Source organism: Aspergillus nidulans, chromosome VIII (assembly GCF_000011425.1).
Source record: "Aspergillus nidulans FGSC A4 chromosome VIII".
Classification (NCBI taxonomy): domain Eukaryota; kingdom Fungi; phylum Ascomycota; class Eurotiomycetes; order Eurotiales; family Aspergillaceae; genus Aspergillus; species Aspergillus nidulans.
Window position 1 is genome coordinate 4,452,274 of NC_066264.1, and position 24,313 is coordinate 4,476,586.

General features: G+C 50.5%; 9 protein-coding genes across 9 annotated transcripts, besides 1 other annotated feature; 6 read left to right on the forward strand and 3 right to left on the reverse strand.

The window, feature by feature from the left end:
- Nucleotides 1-24,313: part of a sequence feature (contig 1.4 576..155056(-1)) that runs on past both edges of the window.
- Nucleotides 1,770-5,306, reverse strand: ANIA_00128 (tRNA methyltransferase PPM2; the record flags this gene model as incomplete). Its single annotated transcript, XM_652640.1, has 6 exons — nucleotides 1,770-2,228; nucleotides 2,302-2,592; nucleotides 2,655-4,417; nucleotides 4,483-4,847; nucleotides 4,914-5,131; nucleotides 5,196-5,306. 6 exons carry the CDS (start codon nucleotides 5,304-5,306, stop codon nucleotides 1,770-1,772), a joined length of 3,207 nt encoding a protein of 1,068 aa, XP_657732.1.
- Nucleotides 5,928-7,449, forward strand: ANIA_00127 (phosphoinositide binding protein atg18; the record flags this gene model as incomplete). The annotated part of the gene is made up of 5 exons (XM_050611055.1): nucleotides 5,928-5,979; nucleotides 6,037-6,191; nucleotides 6,263-6,422; nucleotides 6,468-7,341; nucleotides 7,401-7,449. The coding sequence occupies 5 exons, from the start codon at nucleotides 5,928-5,930 to the stop codon at nucleotides 7,447-7,449; spliced, it is 1,290 nt and encodes a 429-aa protein (XP_050469323.1).
- On the reverse strand, nucleotides 7,761-10,140 carry ANIA_00126 (mismatch repair ATPase MLH1; the record flags this gene model as incomplete). The annotated part of the gene is made up of 4 exons (XM_652638.1): nucleotides 7,761-9,452; nucleotides 9,500-9,766; nucleotides 9,815-9,994; nucleotides 10,045-10,140. 4 exons carry the CDS (start codon nucleotides 10,138-10,140, stop codon nucleotides 7,761-7,763), a joined length of 2,235 nt encoding a protein of 744 aa, XP_657730.1.
- Nucleotides 10,728-12,822, forward strand: ANIA_10016 (uncharacterized protein; the record flags this gene model as incomplete). The annotated part of the gene is made up of 3 exons (XM_050611056.1): nucleotides 10,728-11,328; nucleotides 11,430-11,645; nucleotides 11,708-12,822. The coding sequence occupies 3 exons, from the start codon at nucleotides 10,728-10,730 to the stop codon at nucleotides 12,820-12,822; spliced, it is 1,932 nt and encodes a 643-aa protein (XP_050469324.1).
- Nucleotides 13,225-16,310, forward strand: ANIA_10020 (proteasome regulatory particle base subunit RPN1; the record flags this gene model as incomplete). The annotated part of the gene is made up of 5 exons (XM_652637.2): nucleotides 13,225-13,369; nucleotides 13,456-13,520; nucleotides 13,584-13,748; nucleotides 13,807-16,119; nucleotides 16,175-16,310. 5 exons carry the CDS (start codon nucleotides 13,225-13,227, stop codon nucleotides 16,205-16,207), a joined length of 2,721 nt encoding a protein of 906 aa, XP_657729.2. The 3' UTR covers nucleotides 16,208-16,310.
- ANIA_00124 (protein kinase RIO2) lies at nucleotides 16,549-17,908 on the forward strand (the record flags this gene model as incomplete). Its single annotated transcript, XM_652636.1, has 3 exons — nucleotides 16,549-16,611; nucleotides 16,695-16,839; nucleotides 16,899-17,908. 3 exons carry the CDS (start codon nucleotides 16,549-16,551, stop codon nucleotides 17,906-17,908), a joined length of 1,218 nt encoding a protein of 405 aa, XP_657728.1.
- Nucleotides 18,269-19,034, forward strand: ANIA_00123 (mitochondrial 54S ribosomal protein uL23m; the record flags this gene model as incomplete). Its single annotated transcript, XM_652635.1, has 3 exons — nucleotides 18,269-18,357; nucleotides 18,437-18,727; nucleotides 18,794-19,034. 3 exons carry the CDS (start codon nucleotides 18,269-18,271, stop codon nucleotides 19,032-19,034), a joined length of 621 nt encoding a protein of 206 aa, XP_657727.1.
- Nucleotides 19,425-22,425, reverse strand: ANIA_00122 (putative LON domain serine protease; the record flags this gene model as incomplete). The annotated part of the gene is made up of 3 exons (XM_652634.2): nucleotides 19,425-19,599; nucleotides 19,654-21,892; nucleotides 21,954-22,425. The coding sequence occupies 3 exons, from the start codon at nucleotides 22,423-22,425 to the stop codon at nucleotides 19,512-19,514; spliced, it is 2,799 nt and encodes a 932-aa protein (XP_657726.1). The 3' UTR covers nucleotides 19,425-19,511.
- On the forward strand, nucleotides 23,027-24,252 carry ANIA_00121 (hydroxymethylbilane synthase hemC; the record flags this gene model as incomplete). The annotated part of the gene is made up of 2 exons (XM_050611057.1): nucleotides 23,027-23,429; nucleotides 23,495-24,252. Exons 1-2 carry the CDS (start codon nucleotides 23,144-23,146, stop codon nucleotides 24,250-24,252), a joined length of 1,044 nt encoding a protein of 347 aa, XP_050469325.1. The 5' UTR covers nucleotides 23,027-23,143.

Here is a 24,313-nt window from a genome sequence, read left to right on the forward strand (position 1 = left end):
ACAGAGAGTAGAAGAGAAATGACGAGCAGTTGATAGCGAAGATATGTACAGATCAGGAGACCGTATAACAGCAGTAGAGCGCTGGTCTTTTACGTGAGAGCGAGGCAAGAAATAAGAACTTAAAGAGAGTACTCCGTACGGGGGTGGGGAGGGGTAGCCCGCTAGTGCAATTACTTGGAGGCTACTCCAGGCTAGTGGCTCCGCTCGCCTGCCGTACTATACTCGCACACACTCTCTAGCCTACAGCTTCCAAGATCTCGCTTTGATCCGTCCCATCCTTCCACGAGCTTCGAATATCAGAAGCTCATCCGGATTTTGATCTTCTATCTGTATTGCCGTCCTCGTCCTCGTGCTTGGTTTCCGTCCTTGTACCACAACTACAGAATCCGGCACAGCGGCCATTTCTTCATGTACAATCACATCACGTCCACACAAACGTCACTTAGCCGAAGCAACCACCCCTTCCATCGCCTAGAAAGTGCAATTCTAACACTCTATAGGTCTTCTGTTATTTCTCATCTTGGGCGACTTTCGGATGCGCAGTATATCTCCATGTTGTTGCTCCACACCACCATCACAATTAACCCGGGAAGTCTTGACGCCAATAGCCAAGCACGACCTTGTTCTCACCAATAGGGTCGTAAAGGAAGTCAGCGTCTCGGTCTGGACGTAGCTCCAGTCTGGTCGTGGCTCTGGCTGGGCCACCAAACTGTCAACTTGCAGCGTACACAATGACCAGGGGGGGCTTTACAGGAATCCGTCATTAGCTAGCGAGATCTCCATTCTTTCCGAAAATATTGCCTTGATGCAGGACTTCCCACAAATAGACGTTCCAGCTTTCTGAATCAGCTGCGATTACTAGCGATTCTTTGATATCGTTGGCGCATCGGTTGTTTCCATGGTTGCCCTACAGTCATGCGCCTACCCTTTGGTCTGGGTGGCCTCTAAAGACACAGATTACCCTGCTCCGCTTGCGTTTTCAAGCGCGGGTTTTATTTAATCGTGGCATCATACTGGGGCGAGGCTTTAGCACTAATAGCTATTCTTCCGGGGGAAGTTGACATGGGCCGCCTGAACTCTTGGGCTTGAAACTCGAACTCAAAAAATCCCTCGGCGGAAAACCTGACGTTCGCCGTTTGTAAGGGGTTAGTCCAGATGACTCTCCAAGGCGGATTTATCCAATAGCACCCTTGACCGGGTAGCACAAGGTGTTCCCAGCGGCTGTATCGAGCAATGCGACGAAATCAAGGGCGAAAATTTATCAGTCGTCCTGGTAACCTGCATCCAGAGAGCTGCTTTGCCTCCAGCGCCAGCCTAGATCGGACATCTCTGTTTTATTGGCATTCAAGCTATCGCGGGGGATAGATTAAGCCAGACATCAGCTCTTCTAGTTCCAGTCCATCCCCGCTCGTCCTTTCAAGGCTGATGACGTATTGCCCTTGTTGTTGGCGACCGCCCGACCTGTGGACAATAATGTCCGTTCAGAGTCCTCCCTTCTAACCGGTTTCGCTTACTTCCTATTGGTACCTTCTCAAACAATGTTTGCGCTGTCCCGGTTCCACAGCATAATGCAGTTGCTTGCCTGCATAAGCCAAGGCGGTACTCGTGCGGCGCTGGACACCTGACCGCGGCGCAGAGTCTAAAGAGATACTCTACTTTTCGCCCCAGCAGACTAGGGCTTATAACTAAGCGCTGTGCAAAAAAGCACGACCTGGACATTGACCATCCGGCACGCAGTCCGCAATGATGTGAGCGAAGACAATGATCGTTTACTGTTCAGCCGTTTCCTGCAATTCATCCGCAAGCCGCAATAGATAGAACCGAGCCATATCCGGCGGCAGGCCGCTAAACGACTTTACCAACTTCTCGAGGTCTTTCCTACCCTTCTCATAAGCTTGTACATCGCGGTTCCCGTACACATCTCGTCCAAGCGCATACCCTTGCGACAGGTTGCGAAAAAAGACGTTAACCGCGACGCTCACCTTCCCTGTTGGGGCGGCCGTATGCAGCCACAAGGGAGGAATGAAGAGAATATCGCCACGCTTGAGACGCGCCTCGTGAGGCGACGTGTGCGGTATCAAAGCTATCGCTCCGTCCGCGCGGTTCTGGAATACATTGATATTAGAACTTGACGCGCCAGCCGGAACGTCAAGGTGCGGCACGTCGCTTGGCGGGTAGAGGATAAGTCGTTTCTCGCCTTGAATTTGGCAGAGGACGTTTGCCATCACCTAGATCAGAGCCTGCGTCAGTACTCTATTGACCCGTCTCAAAAACACCAAAGCATCGTGAATGCAGACTTACGTCATAATGCAACCAAAGCGTAACCGGTCCCGAGATCCTCAACGGAGAGCTATGGGCATTCTCGACAACTGTCTTTAGTGCCTCCGGCAGCCGAAAGTCACTGCTCAAACTGGGGAAATCCGCAGCTAGATTGGCTGGTAATTTGGCAGGCTGCTTTTCAGAGATGCTGCGCAGATACTGTCGGCCGCCGGCGTGGACCTCATCCATGAAGGTTCCGAATGTCTTGCTTTCATACTTGAAGTTCTTGGTCCGGAAGCTCATTGTCTCGGTTTCAGCGGCATGGACAATTACCTGTATTGAAAACCATTGGTTAACTATTACTTTTAAGGGATTTATGCAAGTGAACGCCTCACCTTGCGATCACTCCCAACCGTATTGACGAGGTACTCCTTCGTCCAAAGCTCAGTGCAAGGCCCGATATCTGCACTCTCAATGATGACAGGCTGGGCATCTTCCAGGATTTGCTGGAACTCGTCTGCGGATTCAACTGTGACGCGGCGGATTGGCGTCACTTTGGTTGTGGATTTATACTTCTCCGGTTTATACTTTTTGCTCGCTTTCTGCTTTTTCGTCTTCGCTGGTATCTGAGCGGCCGCTTTCGCCTTCGTAGGCTTTTCCACGTTCTCACAGACCAGTGCCCAATCATTAACGGCACGTTCGCCTACTGGACATAACATCCAGGTCCCTCGCGTCCAAAATGTCCCGAAGGAAAAGCAGACAGCGCCGCCGCCTAGAAGGAGGACTTGATCAGTGCTAATCGCGTGAGAGACGTGTCCGACCAGTAATGGCCGTGGTCCGGTAAAACCAGCGTCAAGACCAATTGTAGATAGAATGGGAGTGGTCAATGGTAAGCCATTCTTGATGCAATCGAGCAGTGTCGCCGAGTCGAGGAGGAGAATCTCGCCGTCGAAGGGAACAACCCGCCGGGGGATGATACCACCAGATACAACCAACCCTTGCGCCGTGGAACTTACCGTAGCCCCAAAGCGTGGGAGAATGTCAAAACCCAGCGCTATATTCCTGAGGCTCCCAGTTTGGTCGGTCAGCTCCATACACAAAGACCCATCAGCTTCCTCGTATAATTTCCAAGTCCAGAAATCTTCTAGAATTGTGCCATCGGGCCCAATACCACCAAATAGCAAACCGTTCGTGCTATCTATACTAGCCAAGCATGCCCCAAACCGGGCCTTTGGTGCGGGTGCGTCGTTCATAGTCCGAACCGTAACTGAGCTCCATCCCTCTCCATTATCATTCCACAGCAACCAGGTATCAAGCGTTGTACCATCGCTGGTCTTTCCGCCGTAGATAAGCACGCTGCCGCTGCTACGATCAGAACCAAGTGTGACTCTCGTCGCACAGTGTCGGAACCGAGCAAGGGGGAGGCTGGAACCTGCTTGCCACACATTGTTCTTGCGGACCCAGGTATCCTGGAGCGCGGAAGCGGGGGACGTCCGGCCCCCGACAAGTAGACAGTCGCCGTCATCGCTGAAAGCGGTTATTGTGTGGCATAGACGTGCAGATATATCATTCGATGAAGGGAATCGGGCATGAGAGTCGATGTTATCCTTCGATGTCTTGTATACATCAGTATCAGCGACTCGTGTCTGCCGACCCCATCCCGAATGAATACCTATGACCGCCTCGCCTCCAGGAACCAACGCACCGAATCTCCGCTGACCAGTCGGTAAAGAAGTATTCGGGATGAGCCTGAACTCATTCGACCTAGTAACCGCCTGGCGGCTGGGACCTACATCAGCTGTGGCAGCAGCAGACTTTGATCCCTTCGTCCCTGGTCTCGTGGAAGCATGCAAGAGGAAATAATGCGACGCAAAAAGCGCAAACTCCTCCCACTCATCAAATGACTCGATAGAATCCAACGAGGTCCTCAGGACGGCGGGTACGAACTCGTCGTCTGACCAGAGGTCCCAGAGGCTTCGTGCATGAGCATGCGTCCACCCGGCCTCTGTGAACCGGCGTTCCTGGTCGGACAGGGATGGGAACTCGTGAATGGAGTGTAGGGGCGCTCCTAGCTTGCCGAAGTGTTCCATCATCGTCGCTGCGAAGGGGTGGCTGGGGCCGTCCGGGAAGTATTGCTCTAGGATGCAGAATTGGGCATCTGAACAAGTGATTAGTTCAATACTGGTAGGGGAGGATCGCAGGAAAGGGTACGTGGTTTCGCACCATTACTTAGTCTAGAGGCCCAGCTAACTACCGCGTTGGCTGATTTGACGTCCATGTACGTGAGGGACACTTCAGCGAGGAAGAGGACAGCGCACTCCGCAGGGAGAACCTCGGCTCTAAGCACACGGTCTAGTTTATCCAGGTTCTTGAGATCACACCCCACAGCAACGTACTGCCCGCTGCGTATCTGCACAGCACTCTCATCCGGGCCAAACTCTACATCCTCCAGGATCTGCGTAAGAGCGCCCGCTTCTCGAAGCGCCGCCTTCTTATTGAGCATAAGTTTCTCATAATCGATATCCACGAATGTTGTCTGACTACACAAGGACCGATCTGCACTGAGAAGGATAAACGGGAGAGGATCACTACGAGTCAAAAAGGTATCTTAGTATACGGCCCTCCGGATGCGGTTCCTCTACGCCAGCACTCACAATCCACATCCTAGGTTAAGGACAAATTTGGGTTTATCTGGAGATTCTCGCATGAAGCGCCGGACAGACTCCTCCATAGCGTGCATCCGAAGCCAGTATCCGCGGTTTATTAACGGAGCGCGTCTCTGGGGCTTTTTGACGAAATGGCAGAAGAAATGGGGTTCTGGGTAGTATAACATTTCGACACTGCGTTTAGATACTATACTGCTGTTGTTTGTCTGGTAACGTTAGACTGAATCCCCAACGAACAGCATATAGATTAGTTTAGGCGACGGTACTCACTGCCATGACCAAATCCGCCGATTTCTCCTCCTTTGTCGGAACGGCCGACTTCGCAGCCTGGTTTGACTTTGAGGGGGCCATCGCCTTAGCGGGCTGTTCTGGAGGACACATTGTGAAGTCCGGTAGTTGATGGTGGGGTGAGTGGGATATTTAGATTAAGAGGGCATCTAAAAATCTAAGCTGGTCCGAGCGTCCTTCCTGCCGCTAACCGTACTGTAGCCGCGCTTAGCGCGATGCCGCGGTGAAAACAGCGCGGCGATCTTTCAGATCCTCTGCGGTCACACATCTGCTTGAGTTCCGCCTCTCCCCTCCATACAGGGCTTTTTTTCGTTCACAACCCTGCATAACATATATAAACGAGACACAAAAGACCGCGCGGCGCGACAGAACAGCGAGTCATATGCACTAGGGACGGGATGCGTGGCGACTACTGAACTGAGCGACCCTACTGACTGTACCGTTCCTGGACCCTGTGATGGGCGCAGCCGAACCCCTCCACTCTATCTAGGCTGAAACTGGTCCCAAAGGTGCCCGCTGAATCTCTTATGCCGCATCCCATGTCAGTGCCGCTGTCGCTCTTCTTGTCTGTTTATCTTTTCGCTTTTAAATAAAAACGACCTCGCTACAAAACAAAGGAGAGCACCTGTAGACCGCAACTATTTAAAAGAGGAAGAGAAAGAAGAAAAAGAACAAGAGAAAGGGAGCGACTGGGTTAACCGAGTCACCGGCAAGATGACGATGAACTTTGTGACATTCAACCAGGACTATAGCTACCTGGCTGTAGGTAAGGCATTCTCGTATGGCTTGTACTCGTTATGAAACCCCGCTTGACACCCGCTAGCGACCTCCAAGGGATTTCGTATATTCACCACTGATCCCTTCGCGAAAAGCTACGAGACCAAAGATGGCAATATCGCCATCATCGAGATGCTCTTCTCGACGTCTCTTGTGGCCCTCATCCTCTCACCTCGTCGTCTCCAGATCACAAATACTAAGGTGCGTAGATTCATTATGCTTGTAGCTCTTCCTCGACCTACGCGGAAAGGTTGACTGTATCATGACTATAGCGACAATCTACAATATGCGAGTTGACTTTTCCAACGACTGTGCTCGCCGTGAAACTGAATCGAAAACGGCTTGTCATTGTCCTTGAGGACCAGATCTACCTCTATGACATTCAAACTATGAAGTTACTATATACGATCGAGACTTCACCGAACCCCAATGGTAAGGTCTCTGTGCAGTTGAACGAGCCTAGTCTAACACCAACAGCACTATGCGCGCTATCCCCATCCTCGGAAAACTGCTATCTTGCCTATCCTCTCCCCCAAAAGGCGGCCCCTTCTTCTTTCAATCCGCCCGCTCATGCTCCGCCGGGCAACACGCATGTATCCCCGACAAGTGGCGAGGTTCTCATCTTTGACACCTTGAAATTAGAAGCCATCAACGTGATCGAGGCACATCGGTCGCCGTTGGCATGTATCACGCTCAACAGTGACGGCACCCTGATTGCAACCGCTTCAGACAAGGGAACCATCATTCGAGTCTTCTCCGTGCCAGACGGCCATAAGCTATACCAGTTCCGACGCGGCTCAATACCATCGAGGATCTTCAGCATGTCCTTCAACACCACATCGACCCTCCTCTGCGTCTCCTCCTCCACCGAGACCATCCATCTCTTCAAGCTGTCGCAGCCATCCCAGCTTCAAGAAACCTCTTCAGCGAACACCTCATCTACCGGACGACGACGGAGCCTGAGCTCGCTTAGCCAGTCTCCGGAAAGGGAGGCCACGGAGGAAGACAACGGTTCCTCAGATCTAGCGTCCCGAAAGCACAATGGAACACTAATGGGTATGCTCCGCCGCACATCGCAAAACGTCGGCGGTGCATTTGCGGCGAAGGTTGGCGGATACCTACCCAAAGGCGTCAGCGAGATGTGGGAACCAGCGCGTGATTTCGCTTGGATCAAGATTCCCAAGCCCAACCAGGGCCAGGGTCCAAATGCGAACACGGGTCCGCTACGGAGTGTTGTCGCGATGAGCAGCAACACACCCCAGGTCATGGTAGTCACTAGTGACGGCAACTTCTATGTCTTCAGCATTGATCTATCCAAGGGTGGCGAGGGGACGTTGACGAAACAATACTCGTGAGTAGCCAACCGAAATTTGTCTCATCCGATCTGTATACTGATGCTTGTTCCTGCAGGGTCCTCGAATCCAATGACAGACTGGGATACTCAGTCGCTGATTACTGATCTGTTTCTTGATCGTCCATTGATGCTTTTGATACTATGGCTCTCGTTCTCTTCCTCTCTCCACTATACCTTGCATATTGAGTTGCCTTCTCTGGACTTAACACGGCTATATGTACATCCGACAGCGTTGACTGTTTTATTGTTTCGTACGAGCTTATATACTCTGGCATATCCCCCTTGGCGTTAGTCGTTGCGGTGTGTCGTGGCTGTCAATCGAGATTATATCTCCTCCTTACCCTGGACTTCGGTGTAGGAGCTACTGTACATGAGATTCTTCAAGGATGAGTAGTCATGTCACATTTGGATTAGATTTAGCATCGTTCAAACACCCGATACAATCCCTTCAGGTCCGCTACCTCCACAGCACCCCTCAATAACTTCGTCGTAGCAACCAATCGCGCCCTCAACGCGGGGAAGATCACATGTTCTAACGCGCTCGCTAGCTGCACCCTGCGCTTGCTAACGAACTCATTCTCTGCATCGGCGTCTGCGTCACCAGCGTCCGAGTGCCCCTGTGAAGCTCTAGACTCGGCTCTCAATTCTTCTGATGGCGGCATTCTAGGCAGCTGCTCGGGTGTATAGAATGCCGCGAGCTCAGCCAAAAACGTGCGGAAACATTCTTCCTCGCTTGTCCAGTCGACGTACGGACCGAGACGAAGCAGAAACCGCGGTAGTTTACCTAGGCAAGGGACATAGCCCTTCAGCAATAAGGGGATAGTAAGCAGGTATCCGTCGTCTGAGATTTGGATAGAGAAATACTCGGAGAGCATTTCCCTCCTATCAATGAGCGTTTTCGCTACGAGCTCTGGGGCGGCCGAAAATATCTCCCTTTTCTCTTCATAATCCTCGCTAGCTTGCTGCAGCTCGGACTCCGCTGCTATATGTAGCAGATCTATTAATTTAGGCGGCGGTTCTAGCTGGATCGTCCCGAAGTTGCCGAAATCAGTGAGACCAAGCTGGTAGAAGAACTCGGCGCAGAACATGCCGTAGTCGATAAGATAGAGTTTGACGCCGGCTTGCACGGCTGCGATGCGGCGGTTTACGTCGACGAGGCCAACATATGTGTGTGAAGCAATGGTTTCGGTGAGAGACTGGTGCATTGAGGACCGCACGGCCGCACGGAGGTTTTTTACGGAAGTTAGGGCTATTTTGAGCGGTTCGCGGTCGGTTGTTGTATAGATGAGTCCGTCGTCAAGAACGGTTTGAGTATTTTCCAGTTGGCCCTCGAGGTTGAGCGTTGCGGATGGGGGTTGACTGGTTGCAGGGGAGAGCATGGAGGTTATTTTGCGGACACGGGAGTCTGTGCGGACGAGGCTGTTTTCGTACGGCTTTTTGGTCGGGGCGGGTGTTTTAGGGGCTGCATCAGCGTCTTGGACTTGGCTTGACCGTTTGGGGGTCTGGATAGAGGGCAGGAGTGTCTGGGTTAGGAATGTCCGGCTGGAGTCAACTTGAGAGAGCTTGGATCTGATTTCGGCGCAGATGTTGTCGATGATTTCGTCTTCGTTAAGGAAGTTGACCTCTCGTTTTGTGGGATGCACGTTTACGTCTAGCCGATGTGGCTCAATCTCGAGGTCGATGTAGACAAAAGGGTGGCCGCCTTTAGGTAGGAAGCTGGCGTATGTCTGCTCGACGGCTCGCTTAATAGCGGTGGACTCAACCGAGCGGTGATTTATGAAGAGTAGGATGGTGGTTCGTTTGACATGGTAGTTTGCATTTGTGACGAGTCCAGATGACGTGAAGCCTAACTTTTCGTCCTTGACGCTGAACTCAACCAGCTCGTTGGCCACTGCACTTCCATGGATTTGGCGGATTCGGTCAATGGTGTTGAGAGCAACCGCCGTAGAGATGCTGACGCCAGCGTCACCATGTTTACGGCATGAAAAAGCAACACCAGAGCAATGTACAGCGTAGCGGCCGACTACATCAAGGATCTTGGCGTACTCTTCGCTGGCTGAACGAAATGCTCTGCGTCTGGTAGGCACATTATAGAACAGATCTTCGACCTGATAGTGTTAGAAACGTCTTCATCTTGATATGGTCATTGACTAACTGTGATCTGCGTCCCTCCACGCCCCGCAGTGGCCTTAGGAGCTGCGCTCTGCCCTGGTTTGGGAGGGACCAGCTTTCCATCGGCATAATGAGCTCTCCAAGCACAGCTTGAGTCAGCCGTCTTCGTGGTGACAGTGAGATGGGCGATATGGCTGATACTAGCCAGAGCTTCGCCACGAAACCCATATGTGGCTATTGACGAAAGGTCCTCAAATTCCTTTAGCTTCGAAGTAGTGAACCTCTCGCAGAGAATGGGAAGGTCATCGCGCTAGGAGATATTAGCAGGTGCATCATTACCAGAGCTAGACAATATTACATCAATCCCGTGACCATTATCTGTAATTTGAAGCAGTTTGAGACCCCCTTCCTTCACAAGAATCTCAATCGAAGTCGATCCGGCATCGACTGCGTTCTCTATCAACTCTTTAAGTGCATGCATCGGGGCAACAATGATTTCCCCTGCCGCAATTTTGTTCACGACATCTGGGTCTAACGCCTGTTTCAATCATTAGTTGGCCTGAACATTCACGAACGGTAATAGCTTACTCTGATCTTTCTGGGTTTACGAGGACCCTCAGTATCATCAATGGGCCGTTTCGTGCCCCGAGCCTCGGGGACGTCGATGTCCATTCCAGGCTCCATCTCAGAGGATGCAATCTATGTTAGCTGATAACCACCTATAATGCTACATTTGCCGACCTAGTAAGGAGGTAGCGCAATGGCATCAAATAACAATAGGATTTTGACGGGATGGGTTCGTCCTTCCAGGATGCCAAGACGCTCTGCTATTGAAGCCTCAAGAATACAGCTGTCGGAGACCGGAGAAACATTATGTCCGGAAGTACTAGGTGAAGCTGTCGCTATTATCGAGTGAGATCAAGCCGCGAGTATCTACCGATAGAAAATGTATCTATATCTGTATTCTACTCGTCGCATGAGATATAGCTGTTTTATGGAAAACTTGCGCTCTGTGGTCAGCTATGGAGCACAGATTGTTGTAATCCTTGGAACTCGTTTTATGCTTGAATTGGAGTGTGTTCAGGCGGGTCTAATTACCATACCGTAATGTGGAGACTGAGATCTCCAAAGTCCCGGCCCAGCCCCAGGATCAACCAAGACTAAGACTCCTCTCTTTGGGGTCAACAGTCAGTGTATTATTGCATCCTCTTGATCAATGCTTCCCTGCTATCTTGGAGCTCCGGTGGAGCCGTGCTTCATATGTCTCTACCATGCCATCCTCCAAACGACTCTTCCTAGCAGATGAAGAGCTTGGAAAGAAAGACGACGACCACCGGCTGAAGAAGCATCCCGACCAGCGATGGCACCCAAAACTATGGAAACGTCCTCGACGACGAAGAGTCCTTCTTATTCCCGTCATATTATATCTATTTTATGTATTCTTCAAGAACATGCCGACAGATATTCCTCCTGCTAGGGATCGGCTAATATCCAACTTGCCATCAGCGCAGCATAGTATACCTGATGTGCCTGTCCCGCCAGGGTTAACTCAGTCTGAACCTCCTCCACGCGTCGAGTCTGACACCAACGAGAAGGACGGACTATACTACGAGGGGAAATTGCAATTTTACAACTTGGCAGTTACGCTGAAGCTCTTCTCAGACAATGGCGGGAAGAGCCCTCCCAGCGCAACAGTATTCGCGGCTGCAAGCTTGGGGAGTGTGTCTGACCTGTTGCCCCTCGCGTGTCGCATGGCTCTTCAGAAGAAAAACGCGGTACACTTTGTACTAATGGGAAGAGACGATGTCTCCATCGAGGGAATCCAACGGGTCAACGGCCAGAATAGGGAGATCTGCCCGCTTAATTGGCATGGTAAGAGCCCTCTCCTTCAATTCACGTGGTTGGGCCCGCCCATGTTAATACGTCAATTCTAAAAACAGATGCCCGTGTTGACTACGCTCGTTGGTCTACAGATAGTCGCATGGAGCAAGCTGTAGCTGCGGTATTGCCGTACATACGGGCGTATCTTCAACCCCAGGTCCTGATTACACAAGGGGAGACCTTCGAGGACCAATTCTTCTTGCGAGCTATGCGAACTGCTAAGGACCATGAAATGCCAACAATTGCCCTTCCTCGAGCAGCAAGAGACCTGATGTGGATGGCTAATCTTGACAGCCATGCTCTTCAAAGTACGCGCCGCGCTCCTAAATTTGTAATCTGAACTCTCTGCTGATAGCTCTGGATACAATAGAGTGGAATGACATCAACGTCGAGTTCCTCATTTACACAGCGCCGGAGTCTGCTGGGTCGGTTATCAGATTGATCAATTCCCTCACCCGGGCAGATTTTCTTGGGTTCAGCCCAGGCCTGACTATTGAACTTCCTTCTCAAGTCGACCTTGAACTTCTACGATTCCTTGAGAAAATGAAGTGGCCTTCTGGAATGTCTAGCAAAATCACCATTCGCCGGAGGATCCAGTCACACCAGATGAGCTCTCATGAGGCCTCTTTACGTGCGGTCGAGTCTTTTTATCCCAGAGACCCGACGTTGTCTCATGTTCTTGTGCTCTCTCCGAGCGTCGAACTCGCACCATCCTTTTTCCACTACTTGATATATAACATCTTATACAACAAATATTCAGCCAGGGCTAACGTACTACCTGCCAAACTGATGGGGATTTCCCTTGACCTTCCATCGTCGCGTCTTACCAACATTGATCCGTTCAAACAACCAGACATCGAAGACACTCAATCTTCTTCTAACAGCGCACCTGGAGCATTGCCTATGTTTTTATGGCAAGCGCCTAATAGTAACGCTGCGTTATACTTTGGAGATAAGTGGCTTGAGCTACATTCTTTTCTTGGGCATCGGCTAGCGTCTGTCGCTAATGCTGAGACTCGCTCTACCGTGGACGAAACGGACGAAACGTTTATTCCAGAGTTTTATCCTGCATTTATGAAATACCTGCTTGAGCTGATTCGTGCAAAAGGATATTATTTGCTATATCCTGCATTCTATAATGATGGGCAGTTTTCTCTCGCGACTTTCCACAGCGAACTTTTTCAGTTCCCAGAGGGGACTTTCAATAAAGCTGCAGCAGCTCCCAATTTCGAAGCGCTCCGTGCATCCACCTCTACCGAGAGACCTCTAAGCAAAGCTTCAACCTTGATGCCTCTGCTCGGCACGTTCCCACAAGGGCTACCTGACATCACCCTTTTACCTATACTGTCCCATCGCGGCGAGAGGATCTCTGATTATGTTCTTAATCGAGAAACAGAACAGTACCAAAGGCAATTCAGAGTACATTTTGGAGGCTGTCAGGGCTTGGAGGAAGACAGGGTTACAGGGCACTTGTTTTGCATATAAAGCCATGAATGGATTAGACTGCAACAGTGCACAATGTCTATAGCATATATGGGTTTCTCGACTATATTCAATACCTGCATCTTTCAGATAATATGCAGACCAAATTGTATACTTTGTAAGCGCATGCGAATGTTGAGAGGCACGTGACGTCAACTCGGGGGCTTTCTTGGCGGGCTTACATAATGACGAAGCTCCACTGGCGCAACGACCGAGCGAGCGGCGACGATGGCAGAGCTCTCTGCTCCCATCAACAAGCTTATGAATCATTCTCTACCACGCCACTGATTGTACAGAGAAATCCTCATCTCCCTACATCCCGCTCTGCCCTCTTATCCTGCTCTTCTCACCTCACCATCCACTTATTCCACATCACTCCGCAGGTCTTCAGATAGTTGTTCGAACATGGCCAAGGAAGGCGAGCGGTCAGCTCCGGCCGACAAGGGCAAGGGCAAGGTTGATGATGTCAAGGATCTTGGAGGGAGTAAAGAGAAGCCTGAGGAGAAGACACAAGGCAACGGGAAGAAGAAGGACGATGAGCCGCAGGAAGGTAAGCAGCACCTCTTTTATCGTGATGGAAGCATGATTCGGTTCCCATCATCAGCTGTGACGTGTATCTAATTATGTTTTCTGCAGAGGAGCTCAGTGAAGAGGATCAACAGCTAAAGAGTGAACTCGAGATGCTTGTTGAAAGGTTACAGGTATGATGGCAGAGATTGCCTGCTGTTCACTTTGCCAACGCTGACCGATCTGCCGCATCGCAGGAACCGGATACTTCGCTTTACGGACCCGCTTTGGACGCCATCAAGACTTTTATTAAAACTTCTACCTCTTCAATGACTGCAGTTCCTAAGCCTCTGAAATTCCTACGACCACACTACGATGATCTAGCGGCGCTCTATGACAAGTGGTCCGCCGGCGCAACCAAGGTGGGTTCAGGACGAATAGTACACAAGACCGAAAACTCATGTTTTGCCTTATTTTCAGGATTCGTTGGCGGATATGCTTTCTGTCCTCGGAATGACGTACGGGGACGAAGAGAAACTCGAAACGCTCAAATACCGACTTCTCACCAAATCGGATGACCTCGGTTCCTGGGGCCACGAATACGTCAGGCACCTGGCGTTGGAGATCGGCCAGGAATATCAGAACAGAGTAAACGACGAAAAGGAAGTAGACGATCTGATCAAACTCGCGGTTTCGCTTGTTCCATATTTCCTTAGACACAATGCAGAAGCCGATGCCGTTGATCTTATGAGCGAACTTGAGATTATAGAGGAGATTCCTCAGTTCGTGGATGAGAACACATATTCAAGGGTTTGCTTGTATATGGTCAGCATGGTGCCTCTCCTTACCTACCCCGAGGACCACCAGTTCCTCCGGACGGCACACGAAATCTACGTTCGTTACAAGGAGCTCACGAAAGCTATTGTGCTCGCTATCCGCCTAAACGATGTTGACCTCATCAAGAGTGACCTTGAAGCGACGTCGGATCGGTCGCTCAAGAAACAGATGGCTTTCCTAGTTTCTAGGCAACAAATATGGCTCGATGACTTGGGCGATGACGAGCAGGACGAGACTTTCATGGAGTGTCTGAACAACACCTCGATCCCAAAGCATTTCAAGTCGCTTGGGAAGGAACTGAACATCCTCGACCCAATTATGCCGGAAGACATCTACAAAACCCACTTAGAAAGCAGCCGAGGAGCAGGCCTCACCAATGTCGACTCTGCCAGACATAATCTTGCAAGTGCCTTTGTCAATGCATTCGCAAATGCCGGTTTTGGCAACGATGAGATGATGATTGTCGAAGGTGACAAGGGTTCTTGGGTTTGGAAGACAAAGGATGATGGCATGTTGTCTACCACCGCCTCAATGGGTATGCTCCTGCACCGAGATGTCGACACTGGTTTGGACAAAATTGATAAGTACACGTACGCCTCCGAGGATCAGATCAAGGCCGGTGCTTTATTGTCTATTGGAATACTCAATTCAGGCGTGCGCCTTGATTCTGACCCCGCGTTGGCCCTTCTGTGTGACAACGAGAACTTGGAGGCAAAGAATATTCCCATGAGAGTTGCCACAATCATGGGCCTTGGTTTAGCGTACGCCGGGTCCAACAAGCAGGAAATTCTTGACGCTTTACTGCCTATCGTGGAAGATGTATCTCTCGATATGCAACTCTCCGCAATGGCGGCTGTCTCACTTGGTCTTGTCTTTGTTGGGTCATCGAATCACCAAGTCAGTGAGGCAATCGCTACCACCCTCATGGACGAGGAGCGCCAGAAGCAGCTTAAGGATAAATGGACTCGCTTCATGGCTCTTGGTCTAGCGCTTTTGTACTTCGGTCGCCAGGAAGAAGTTGATGTGATCCTCGACATCCTCAAGGCTGTCGATCATCCTATGGCGAAGCCTACCTCCGTCCTCGCCTCCGTCTGTGCTTGGGCAGGTACCGGCACCGTTCTGAAGCTGCAGGAGCTTCTCCACATCTGCAACGATGTCATTGAGGAAAGTGATGAGAAGCAGGGTGAAGAGCTTGTGCAATCTTACGCCGTGCTAGGTCTGTCGTTGATTGCGATGGGAGAAGATGTTGGTCAGGATATGATTCTTCGACAGTTCGGCCATCTCATGCACTACGGCGCTAGCAACATTCGAAAGGCGGTTCCTCTTGCTATGGGTCTTATCAGCCCAAGTAACCCTCAGATGAAGGTGTACGACACTTTATCGAGGTACAGTCACGACAATGATAATGATGTTGCCATTAATGCCATTTTCGCCATGGGTCTCTGTGGTGCCGGTACGAAGAACTCGCGTTTGGCGCAACTATTGAGGCAGTTGGCCAGCTACTACCACCGCGACCAGAACTCCTTATTCATGGTGCGTATTGCTCAGGGTCTACTGCACATGGGCAAGGGCACTATGACACTAAACCCATTCCACACCGACCGCCAGGTGCTGAGCCGAGTATCGGCTGCTGGCTTGCTCACTGTTCTCGTGTCGTTGATCGATGCGAAGCAGTTCATCCTTGCTGAGCACCATTACCTCCTCTACTTCCTCATCACAGCCATGTACCCGCGCTTCCTTGTCACGCTCGACGAAGACCTCCAGCCGCTTCCGGTCAACGTCCGCGTCGGACAGGCTGTTGATGTTGTTGGACAGGCTGGAAGGCCAAAGACGATCACTGGTTGGCAGACACAGAGCACCCCTGTGCTGCTTTCCTACGGTGAGCGAGCAGAGCTGGAGGATGAGAAATATATTCCTCTCAGTAGCACATTGGAGGGTTTGGTTATCTTGCGTAAGGTAAGTCATCGCAGCTTCTCTGTATTGTGTACGAACATTTCTAACATTCTCACAGAACCCTAACTGGGAGGAAGAAAGCTCCGCCTGAGCAACAGTGTCCTGAATGGTATCTAGTGAGATAGACCAAACGCAATATCTGGCGTTCCTATACAGCTTAGGCCTTAATGAATTCACAAAAGTCCAAAGCATAGTAGACAACTGATTCCTTGACTTAGCATGTCTGCCGTTCCAGCGTCCTTGTACATGATACATTGATTGGCAATTCCCAGCTGTGCCTGGCCGGAGATAAGATCATCCTTTTAGGGTAAGGGCACGTGCGATAAGAAATCCCAATTTTCCGTAGCATCATAGCCGCGACAACAACTTGCGCTCAAAGACACGCCATTTAGCCCAGATATCCATCTTAATTAACTAGGAGAACCTGGAAAAATGAAGCTTGACCCGAAGGCGATTCGCTATCTTACCTCGGAAGATTTCCGTGTGCTCGCAGCAGTATGTCTTCACATTTCGTTTCCCCGCATTATCTCAGCGGGGGATATTTGCACAATCTAGCAACTGACGGCAACGTTTCTCAGGTCGAACAAGGTAGCAAGAACCATGAAGTTGTACCGACTCCCTTGATCGCACAGATCTCTGGTCTACGAGGCGGTAGCGGCGTCAACCGTGCCATCTCGAATTTGGCAAAGACCAACCTCATCGCGAAGGTGAAGAACGCCAAGTGTACGTATTACCTGCCGTATTTCTGCATTGTCCTTCTCACATACATGTTTCTTGGCTAGATGATGGTTACCGACTTACCTATGGCGGACTCGATTACCTGGCCCTCAATGCCCATCAGAAACAAAAGTGCATTTACTCCGTCGGTAACCAGATCGGGGTCGGAAAGGAATCAGACATTATAGTCGTTGCGAACCACGAAGGGACACAACGGATTCTGAAGATCCATCGACTCGGTCGTATCTCGTTCCGAACTGTAAAGACCAACCGAGACTACCTGCGGAACCGAAGCACAGGATCATGGATGTATATGTCGCGCCTGGCCGCGATCAAGGAATTCGCCTTCATGAAAGCGCTACGGGAGAACGGCTTCTCGGTACCAGAGCCGATCGCGCAGAACAGACACACGATTGTAATGAGTTTGATCGATGCCTTTCCACTCCGACAGATTTCGAAGGTCCCAAAACCAGCCCTCCTTTACGCTGAGTTAATGGATACAATCATGCGATTGGCCCGCTATGGCCTGATTCATGGTGACTTCAACGAGTTTAACATTCTCATCAAGGAGGAAGTGAATCCGGAAGCAAAGGGGAAAGGACGTGAAGGAGAAGATGACGACGAAAACCTCAAATTGACCCCAGTGATCATTGATTTCCCACAAATGGTATCTGTCGACCATCCAAACGCCGAAATGTACTTTGACCGCGACGTGAACTGTATCAAGCGCTACTTTCAGCGAAAATTCCACTTCGTCAGTGATGTACCGGGACCTTTCTTCGCTGATGCCAAGAAGCAGTTAAAGAAAAATCCAGGCAAACGGCTCGATGTTGAGGTTGAGGCTTCAGGTTTCTCAAGAAAAATGGCACGCGAGCTTGAGAAGTATATGAAGGAGGTTGGCGTTGATGGGGACAATGGGGAAGCTGATAAGGAAGGTGCCGAGAGTGACAATGAAGATGGTTCAGGCTCAGAAGATGACACTGCAGGTCAGAGCGAGACAGATACAAAAGAGGAAAACTCGAATCGCTCACTTGAAGAGAGTTCTCAGAAACTCGAACAGTTGCATGTGTCGTGAATACGCCAGATGCCTACGCTGATTAATGAAGAGTTGATGGGTTGAGGGCTAGCATTACGTGATTCAAACCTAATGACTGTCATGAATAAGAAATATAGACTTCTTTTCCGTCATTATGGAACAAGAATAAGTTATACTTGTGAATCCCATTGTAAGATTGTATAAGAATGACAAACTACGGAGTACTCTGGAGTATAGACCGGCTCCGGCACGCGAAGCGGCCAACCACGCAGTTCTAATCTGCAAAAGTTCCGCAACTTCGAAAAGACCGCCAACTTGCTCCATCTTAACAGAGAACCAACAAACCCCCATCAACCTTCCTTCAATACTCAAAACATCAATCCGGACCGAGTCACTAAAATGGTCCGCAAGTGGTCCAAATTCCCCAAGAAGCCCGCCGACTGGGTTGGCCCCAGCGCACCACTTTCCCAGCGCAAGCAGGTATATCTGTACGTCCTCTTAGACCCAATTCAATCCCCATTGCAAGCTACTGCGGCTCCTGTCACTGAACTGCAAAAATTACTATAGTCCAAACTTCACAGTCGCCCTTGTCCGAACACCTTTTCTCCCGCCCCGCTATGCCTCCTTCTACGTTCCCTTGACCTTCAACAAGCTCGACATGCGCGACTACCTGCAGCGCCTGTACGGCGTCGGCGTCCTCAGCATACGCAGCTACGTCGAGCAACAAAAGGTCACACGGCTCCGACCAATGGGTCGATACGGTTACGGAAAACTACGACGTCCCCGGTCGCGGAAGAGGATGACTGTTGAGATGAAGGAGCCGTTTGTCTGGCCGGACGCGCCTGAAGATATGGAGAAGTATGTCCCTTTGCCATGTCCCTTCTCCATATGAATTGGCCAAGGTTCAGTGCTAACAGCTAGCAGGTGGGAAAAGGACCAGTTCTTCAAAGCGAGGAAGTACCAGGATAAGATCCAGGAGGCGCAGAAGCCCGATGCGCCTATGAAGCCGAATACAGAAATGCGCGAGGCATACGAGGAGGCCGCGAAGGAAATACTCTCGGGCAGGAAGACGTGGAGGCCGACGTGGCAGGCTCTCGGTTTGAATTATGATCGGCCGGTTTTGCCAGGAGCGGCGGGAAAAGGACCCGTTGAGGGGAGTTCATAGGATATATATGGCGTGAGCGATGTATGGCTGACTGTTGCGGGGTTTCTGGATACCGTGTTTGTGGGATAGAATGGATGGGTTATCGGACCCGGCTTCTTGTGGATAAATGGAGCCTTCACGTTGTATTTCTCACGTTGTATTATTTGCTTTGACGTGATTGTATTATACTATTGTGCCATAAATGTTCAAATTTGAGATCCATATGAGTACTTGACATTAGCTTGTTGATGATCGAAATAACCAGAATTTACCCTACAGTCTGTCGCAAGGCCATGGGCACCCACGTCTTTCGGAGACAATGAATATAATGTGGTTATATTGTTATGATATAAACAATCCTATGTATATACTATAATCATAGCGCAGAGCTGTGCAGGCGGGGAAGCAAGATAAGAACCGATAAAAAGGCTGATGATCATGGAAAGGGCTAAGGAACGAGCACAAAACTCAAAGAGACATGGCCAAAATAGGCCCAGATTACAAACGGCTTTCAACGAAGTCCATATGGTGCTGGCCAGGCCAGTGAGCATCAGGCCAGATGTGTCGAATAGCTTCCCATATGTGCCTACGTAGTTTACGTTAGTAACTTTATATGAGAAGGAGGGATACAAGAACATACTTAACATAGATGATTTCGAGACCATTGCTTACTTCTTCCGGGACATCCTTGACATCTTTCCGATTCTGATGCGGTAGAAGCACAGTGGTTACGCCGGCTCGTAGCGCACCGATGAGTTTCTCCTTGATACCGCCAACAGGCATTACGCGCCCACGAAGAGAGACTTCACCGGTCATTGCAAGCTTCGGGGGTACAGCTTTACCAGAGAACAGAGAAATCAAGCCGATGGTGTGTGCGAGGCCGGCAGACGGGCCATCCTTGGGAATGGCACCCGACGGGCAGTGCACATGCAAACTGCGGTTCTTCATGATGTCCTCATTGGGGTCGGATGTTAAGCCAAGCTCGAAGGAGTGAGCTTTTACCCAGGTAAGGGCGACTTCGACACTTTCCTTGAGGACATCTCCAAGTTTTCCGGTGAGTTGGACGCGACCGCTTCCTGGCATGTCTGCGACTTCGATGAAAAGAATGCTTCCTTGGCCGCCGGTTGAGTATGCAACTAGGCCGGTTACGACGCCTGGACGGCCGTGTTTCTCGGCGATTTCCTCGTCAAAGCGCTCGATACCGAGGATTTCTTCCAAGTCATCGACTGTAACAACGGGGTTGTACGACTCAAGCTTAGCACTGTCAGTGGCGTCCGCAAACTGAACGGCCTTGTAGCGGCAGATCGAACCAAGTTCTCGTTCGAGGTTGCGGACGCCGGATTCTCTGGTGTATGAGGTGGTGGTCTTGTCGATAACATCGTCCGACAAAACAACTTGACCATCTGAAAGCCCGTTCGCTCGGATTTGCTTGGGAAGAAGGTGTCTCTTAGCAATGTGTCTCTTTTCGACAGTTGTGTACCCGGACAGCTGGATTGTCTCCATTCGGTCTAGGAGAGGGGCAGGAATGGTGTCCAAGGAGTTGGCTGTGGCTATGAACAGGACCTTGCTCAAGTCAATGGGAATGTTGATGTAATGATCAACAAAGGTATGGTTCTGCTCAGGGTCCAGCACTTCCAGCATTGCTGCAGATGGGTCTCCCTGGAAATTAGGGCCGCCAATCTTATCTATCTCGTCGAGCAAGAACACAGGGTTCGCAACGCCGACCTTCTTAAGACCATTGACTATTACGCCAGGCATGGCCGCCACGTATGTTCTCCGATGACCCCGAATTTCAGCCTCGTCTCTAACACCACCGAGGGAGATTCTATGGAATTTGCGGCCCAGAGCAGTAGCAACAGATCGGGCTAGACTAGTCTTTCCGGTACCCGGTGGTCCAACAAGCAACAGAATGGGTGATTTGTCGACCGTTCGCTTAGATGTCAGCGCGTTCAGCTTTGACTCGATCGCAGCGCGATCCGATTCGGGAAGAGACGGTATGTCCTTCTCTATATCACCTCCAGAGTTGTCTAATTCTTTCGTTAAAATGCTGATTTGTTGCTCCAGACCCTGGTTTGTCGACTGCTTCAATCTCAAAACTGCAAGATACTCGAGTAGCCTTTTCTTGATCTTTTCCAGCCCGTAATGGTCGTCATCTAATTGTTTTCGCGCTGCTTTCAGGGTCTCCGGGCCAAGTTTATCTTCGGTCACCTTGGTCCACGGAATATCCGCTAGATTCTCAAGATATGTCCGGATTACTCCATATTCCTGGTTCACAGGCATCATCTTCCGCAGTCGTCGCATCTCCTTATCCGCAACTTTCTGAGCCTCTGGGCTGAGCTGAGCATCTTTCAGCCTCTGTTGCAGCTCGTCAAGTTCGTTGGACTCCTTTTCATCTGCCTCGTTATTCCGACCTCCAAGTCCGGGTGGAGGGGTCCCTGAAGCACCGGGAATACCGCGTCTCGATAATAAGTCACGGATTCGAGGGTCGATCTGGCTAATGTCGAGCACTGATGCAGGCGGAATGTTATCTGTGGAGATAGTGGTGAACTTGACACTGCCGCGGATTATTTGGTTCTGCTTGTTCAGGATATCGACCACTCTTTCCAACCTAGTTTTAACGTCAAAAGCTGCAAGAACACGAAGCTTGTCCTCAAGACCAGACTCGGCAATGTCGGCCATGACATCTGCAAGTCTTCCAGCCTGCGCCAAGTCAGATTTGGTTATAATCAACTCGAATTTCCGGGCAATCAATGGTGACAAGCGGGGGCCTCCTGTGTTTGGTATCAACGAGGTATATCTTAGTAATGTAAGGAGTTCTCGCGAAAGCTGTCTTAGTTGCTGAAACAGTTCGGCGGTTTCTCGATCGTTGAGAGGCGTTTCTATATATTCCATTCGATGTTAGTTCCCGGGATGATGAGACGGATATGCTCAGTAACTAACCCTTTTCATCATGCAGAATGCATTCCGCTTCAAAGAACGGCCGCTCCCTCAGCACACGTCGAACTGTAAGGCGTTGGACACCTTGAACTAGTAAATGCGGTTCCGAGTAGGCGCGGCGTTGAACTCCGATGACTTTACCGAGGGTACCGTAACGATAAAGGTCCTCTTTTCTCGCCTGACCGGCCTCAAGAGATTCGAACTCTTCCTTCTTATCTTCGTCGACGGTACCATTATCAATGACGTGTTGGCCATCCTTGCTCAAATAAGGCGAGCAGAGAGGAACGCAACCAAACGTTATCGAGTTCGCATCTCGCCTGATAGCATTCGTTCGATCCAACAGTGACGAGAGCAGATTGGCAAGATCTGGGCGATTTGAGACTGGGATTCGCAAGGTCGCACCCGGTAGTAAAACAGAGCCCTTGGGCAGTGGAACCAATGATAGTTTCGTTGGTCTTCCCCCGTTGGTGCCCATCATGAATGGCTAGGCTGCCCTGTACGGTGTAAATCGGTTGCCGAGTGTATTAGAATAAATGACGATGGTTGAGGTTGAGATTTGAAGGTGTAGACGGTTAGGAAGCCGGGGTTGAAGGCGGGGGCACCGCCTTTTATAAGCTTGATGGCGCGAGGTTCCAGAACTCAGTGGATGAGTCCGTCGGGGACTCTGGGGCAGTATTGTGATGATCTGAAGATAAGGTGATTCCGAAGCCGAGGTTCGCTGTTACGTCAGGATGTCTCCGCATAACATGTCCTGGTAATAGCAGGCCTGGGTGGAAAAAGGATAACAATCCAGTCAGAAACAGCGTCCTCAATCAAACCTTGTATTTTAATAATATATCCAGCTTTTCCGCTCAGACAAAAAGGGTGAATGAAGCGTTCGTCTGCGGCCTAATTCCTCCGACCTCGGATTCTCCGCGTATTGGGGATGTATCGCATGAAATCCCGCTGTAAGTAGCGTAATGCCGCGTCACAAAAGCACATGGCCGTAATGCATTCTACAGCGGAACCGCCTCCGATCTCAGCCTATACGGTACAGGCACAAATTTGGCTTCCTAACCTACTCTTTTTGGGACCTCTACTTCTCAAATTTGCCTTTTCCCTCGGTTCTTGTGATACCTGAAGGGAACCAGAACTGCATCTCTTATTATCGTGCACCAATATATTTTTCCTACTCCCGTTGTTCAATTGTCAAGATGACAACTCAAACCCCGCCTCCATCCGCAGACCCCGCGTCTCAAAAGATCTTCACAATCGGCACGCGCAAATCCAAGCTCGCCCTTCTGCAAACAGATCTTGTTCTTGCAGCCCTCAAGGAGCGATTCCCAGATTATACCTTCAAGATCCACTCGCGTGAGACCGCCGGTGATCAGAACACAACCATTGCGCTTCGAGACTTTACCACCAAAAACCTATGGACACAGGAACTCGAGGATCTCCTAGAAGCTGGATCTGTCGATCTTATTGTGCATTCCTTGAAAGGTATATCCTGTAAGCCCCATGTCAATATGTGCTGCCCATTGCTAACCAATTTGTAATTCTTTCAGATGTTCCCACCCTTTTACCGACCTCCTGCACCCTTGGCCCCATGATGAAACGGGAAGATTCAAGAGATGGATTAGTCATCAAGAAGGGTCTGCCGAATATGAGTTTGGCTGAAATGCCGGCAGGTTCAGTCGTTGGAACATCTTCCATCCGCCGCACCGCCCAACTCGCTCGGAAATACCCGCACCTGAAGGTGATGGACGTTCGTGGCAACATCGGCACTCGGCTTGCTAAGCTTGATGCAGAGGATAGTCCGTACACTTGTCTTATCCTGGCTGCCGCAGGCTTATTGCGTCTGGGGCTCGGAGATCGCATCTACCAGTACTTGGACTCAAGGAACGCGGGGATGCTGTATGCCGTGGGTCAGGGAGCATTGGGCATTGAGATTCGCAAAGGAGATAAGGCCATGGAGGATATTCTGAACACTATTGGTCATAAGGAGACAACCTTTGCTTGTCTAGCTGAGAGGAGTCTCTTGCGGACTCTAGAGGGTGGTTGCAGCGCGCCGCTAGGAGTAGAGACTGAGTGGATTCAGGACACTAACGGGTCATCGAAACTGCGGATGAGGTCTGTCGTCGTCAGCGTGGATGGTAGTGAACATGCTGAGGTCGAGATTGATGGAACAGTTGACTCACCTCAGTCTGCTGAAGAATTCGGTGTCACGGTAGCCAAAGCCCTGGTCAACGAAGGAGCCGGGAAGATTCTCTCAGAAATCCAGCAAAACAGACAGCTGAAGGTTCCCGTTTCGGAGTCAACCTAAACAAGATAGAGAAAGGAGTTGCAGGCCTCTCCTTTACTTAGTTCTGACGCTGGTTTTTCTG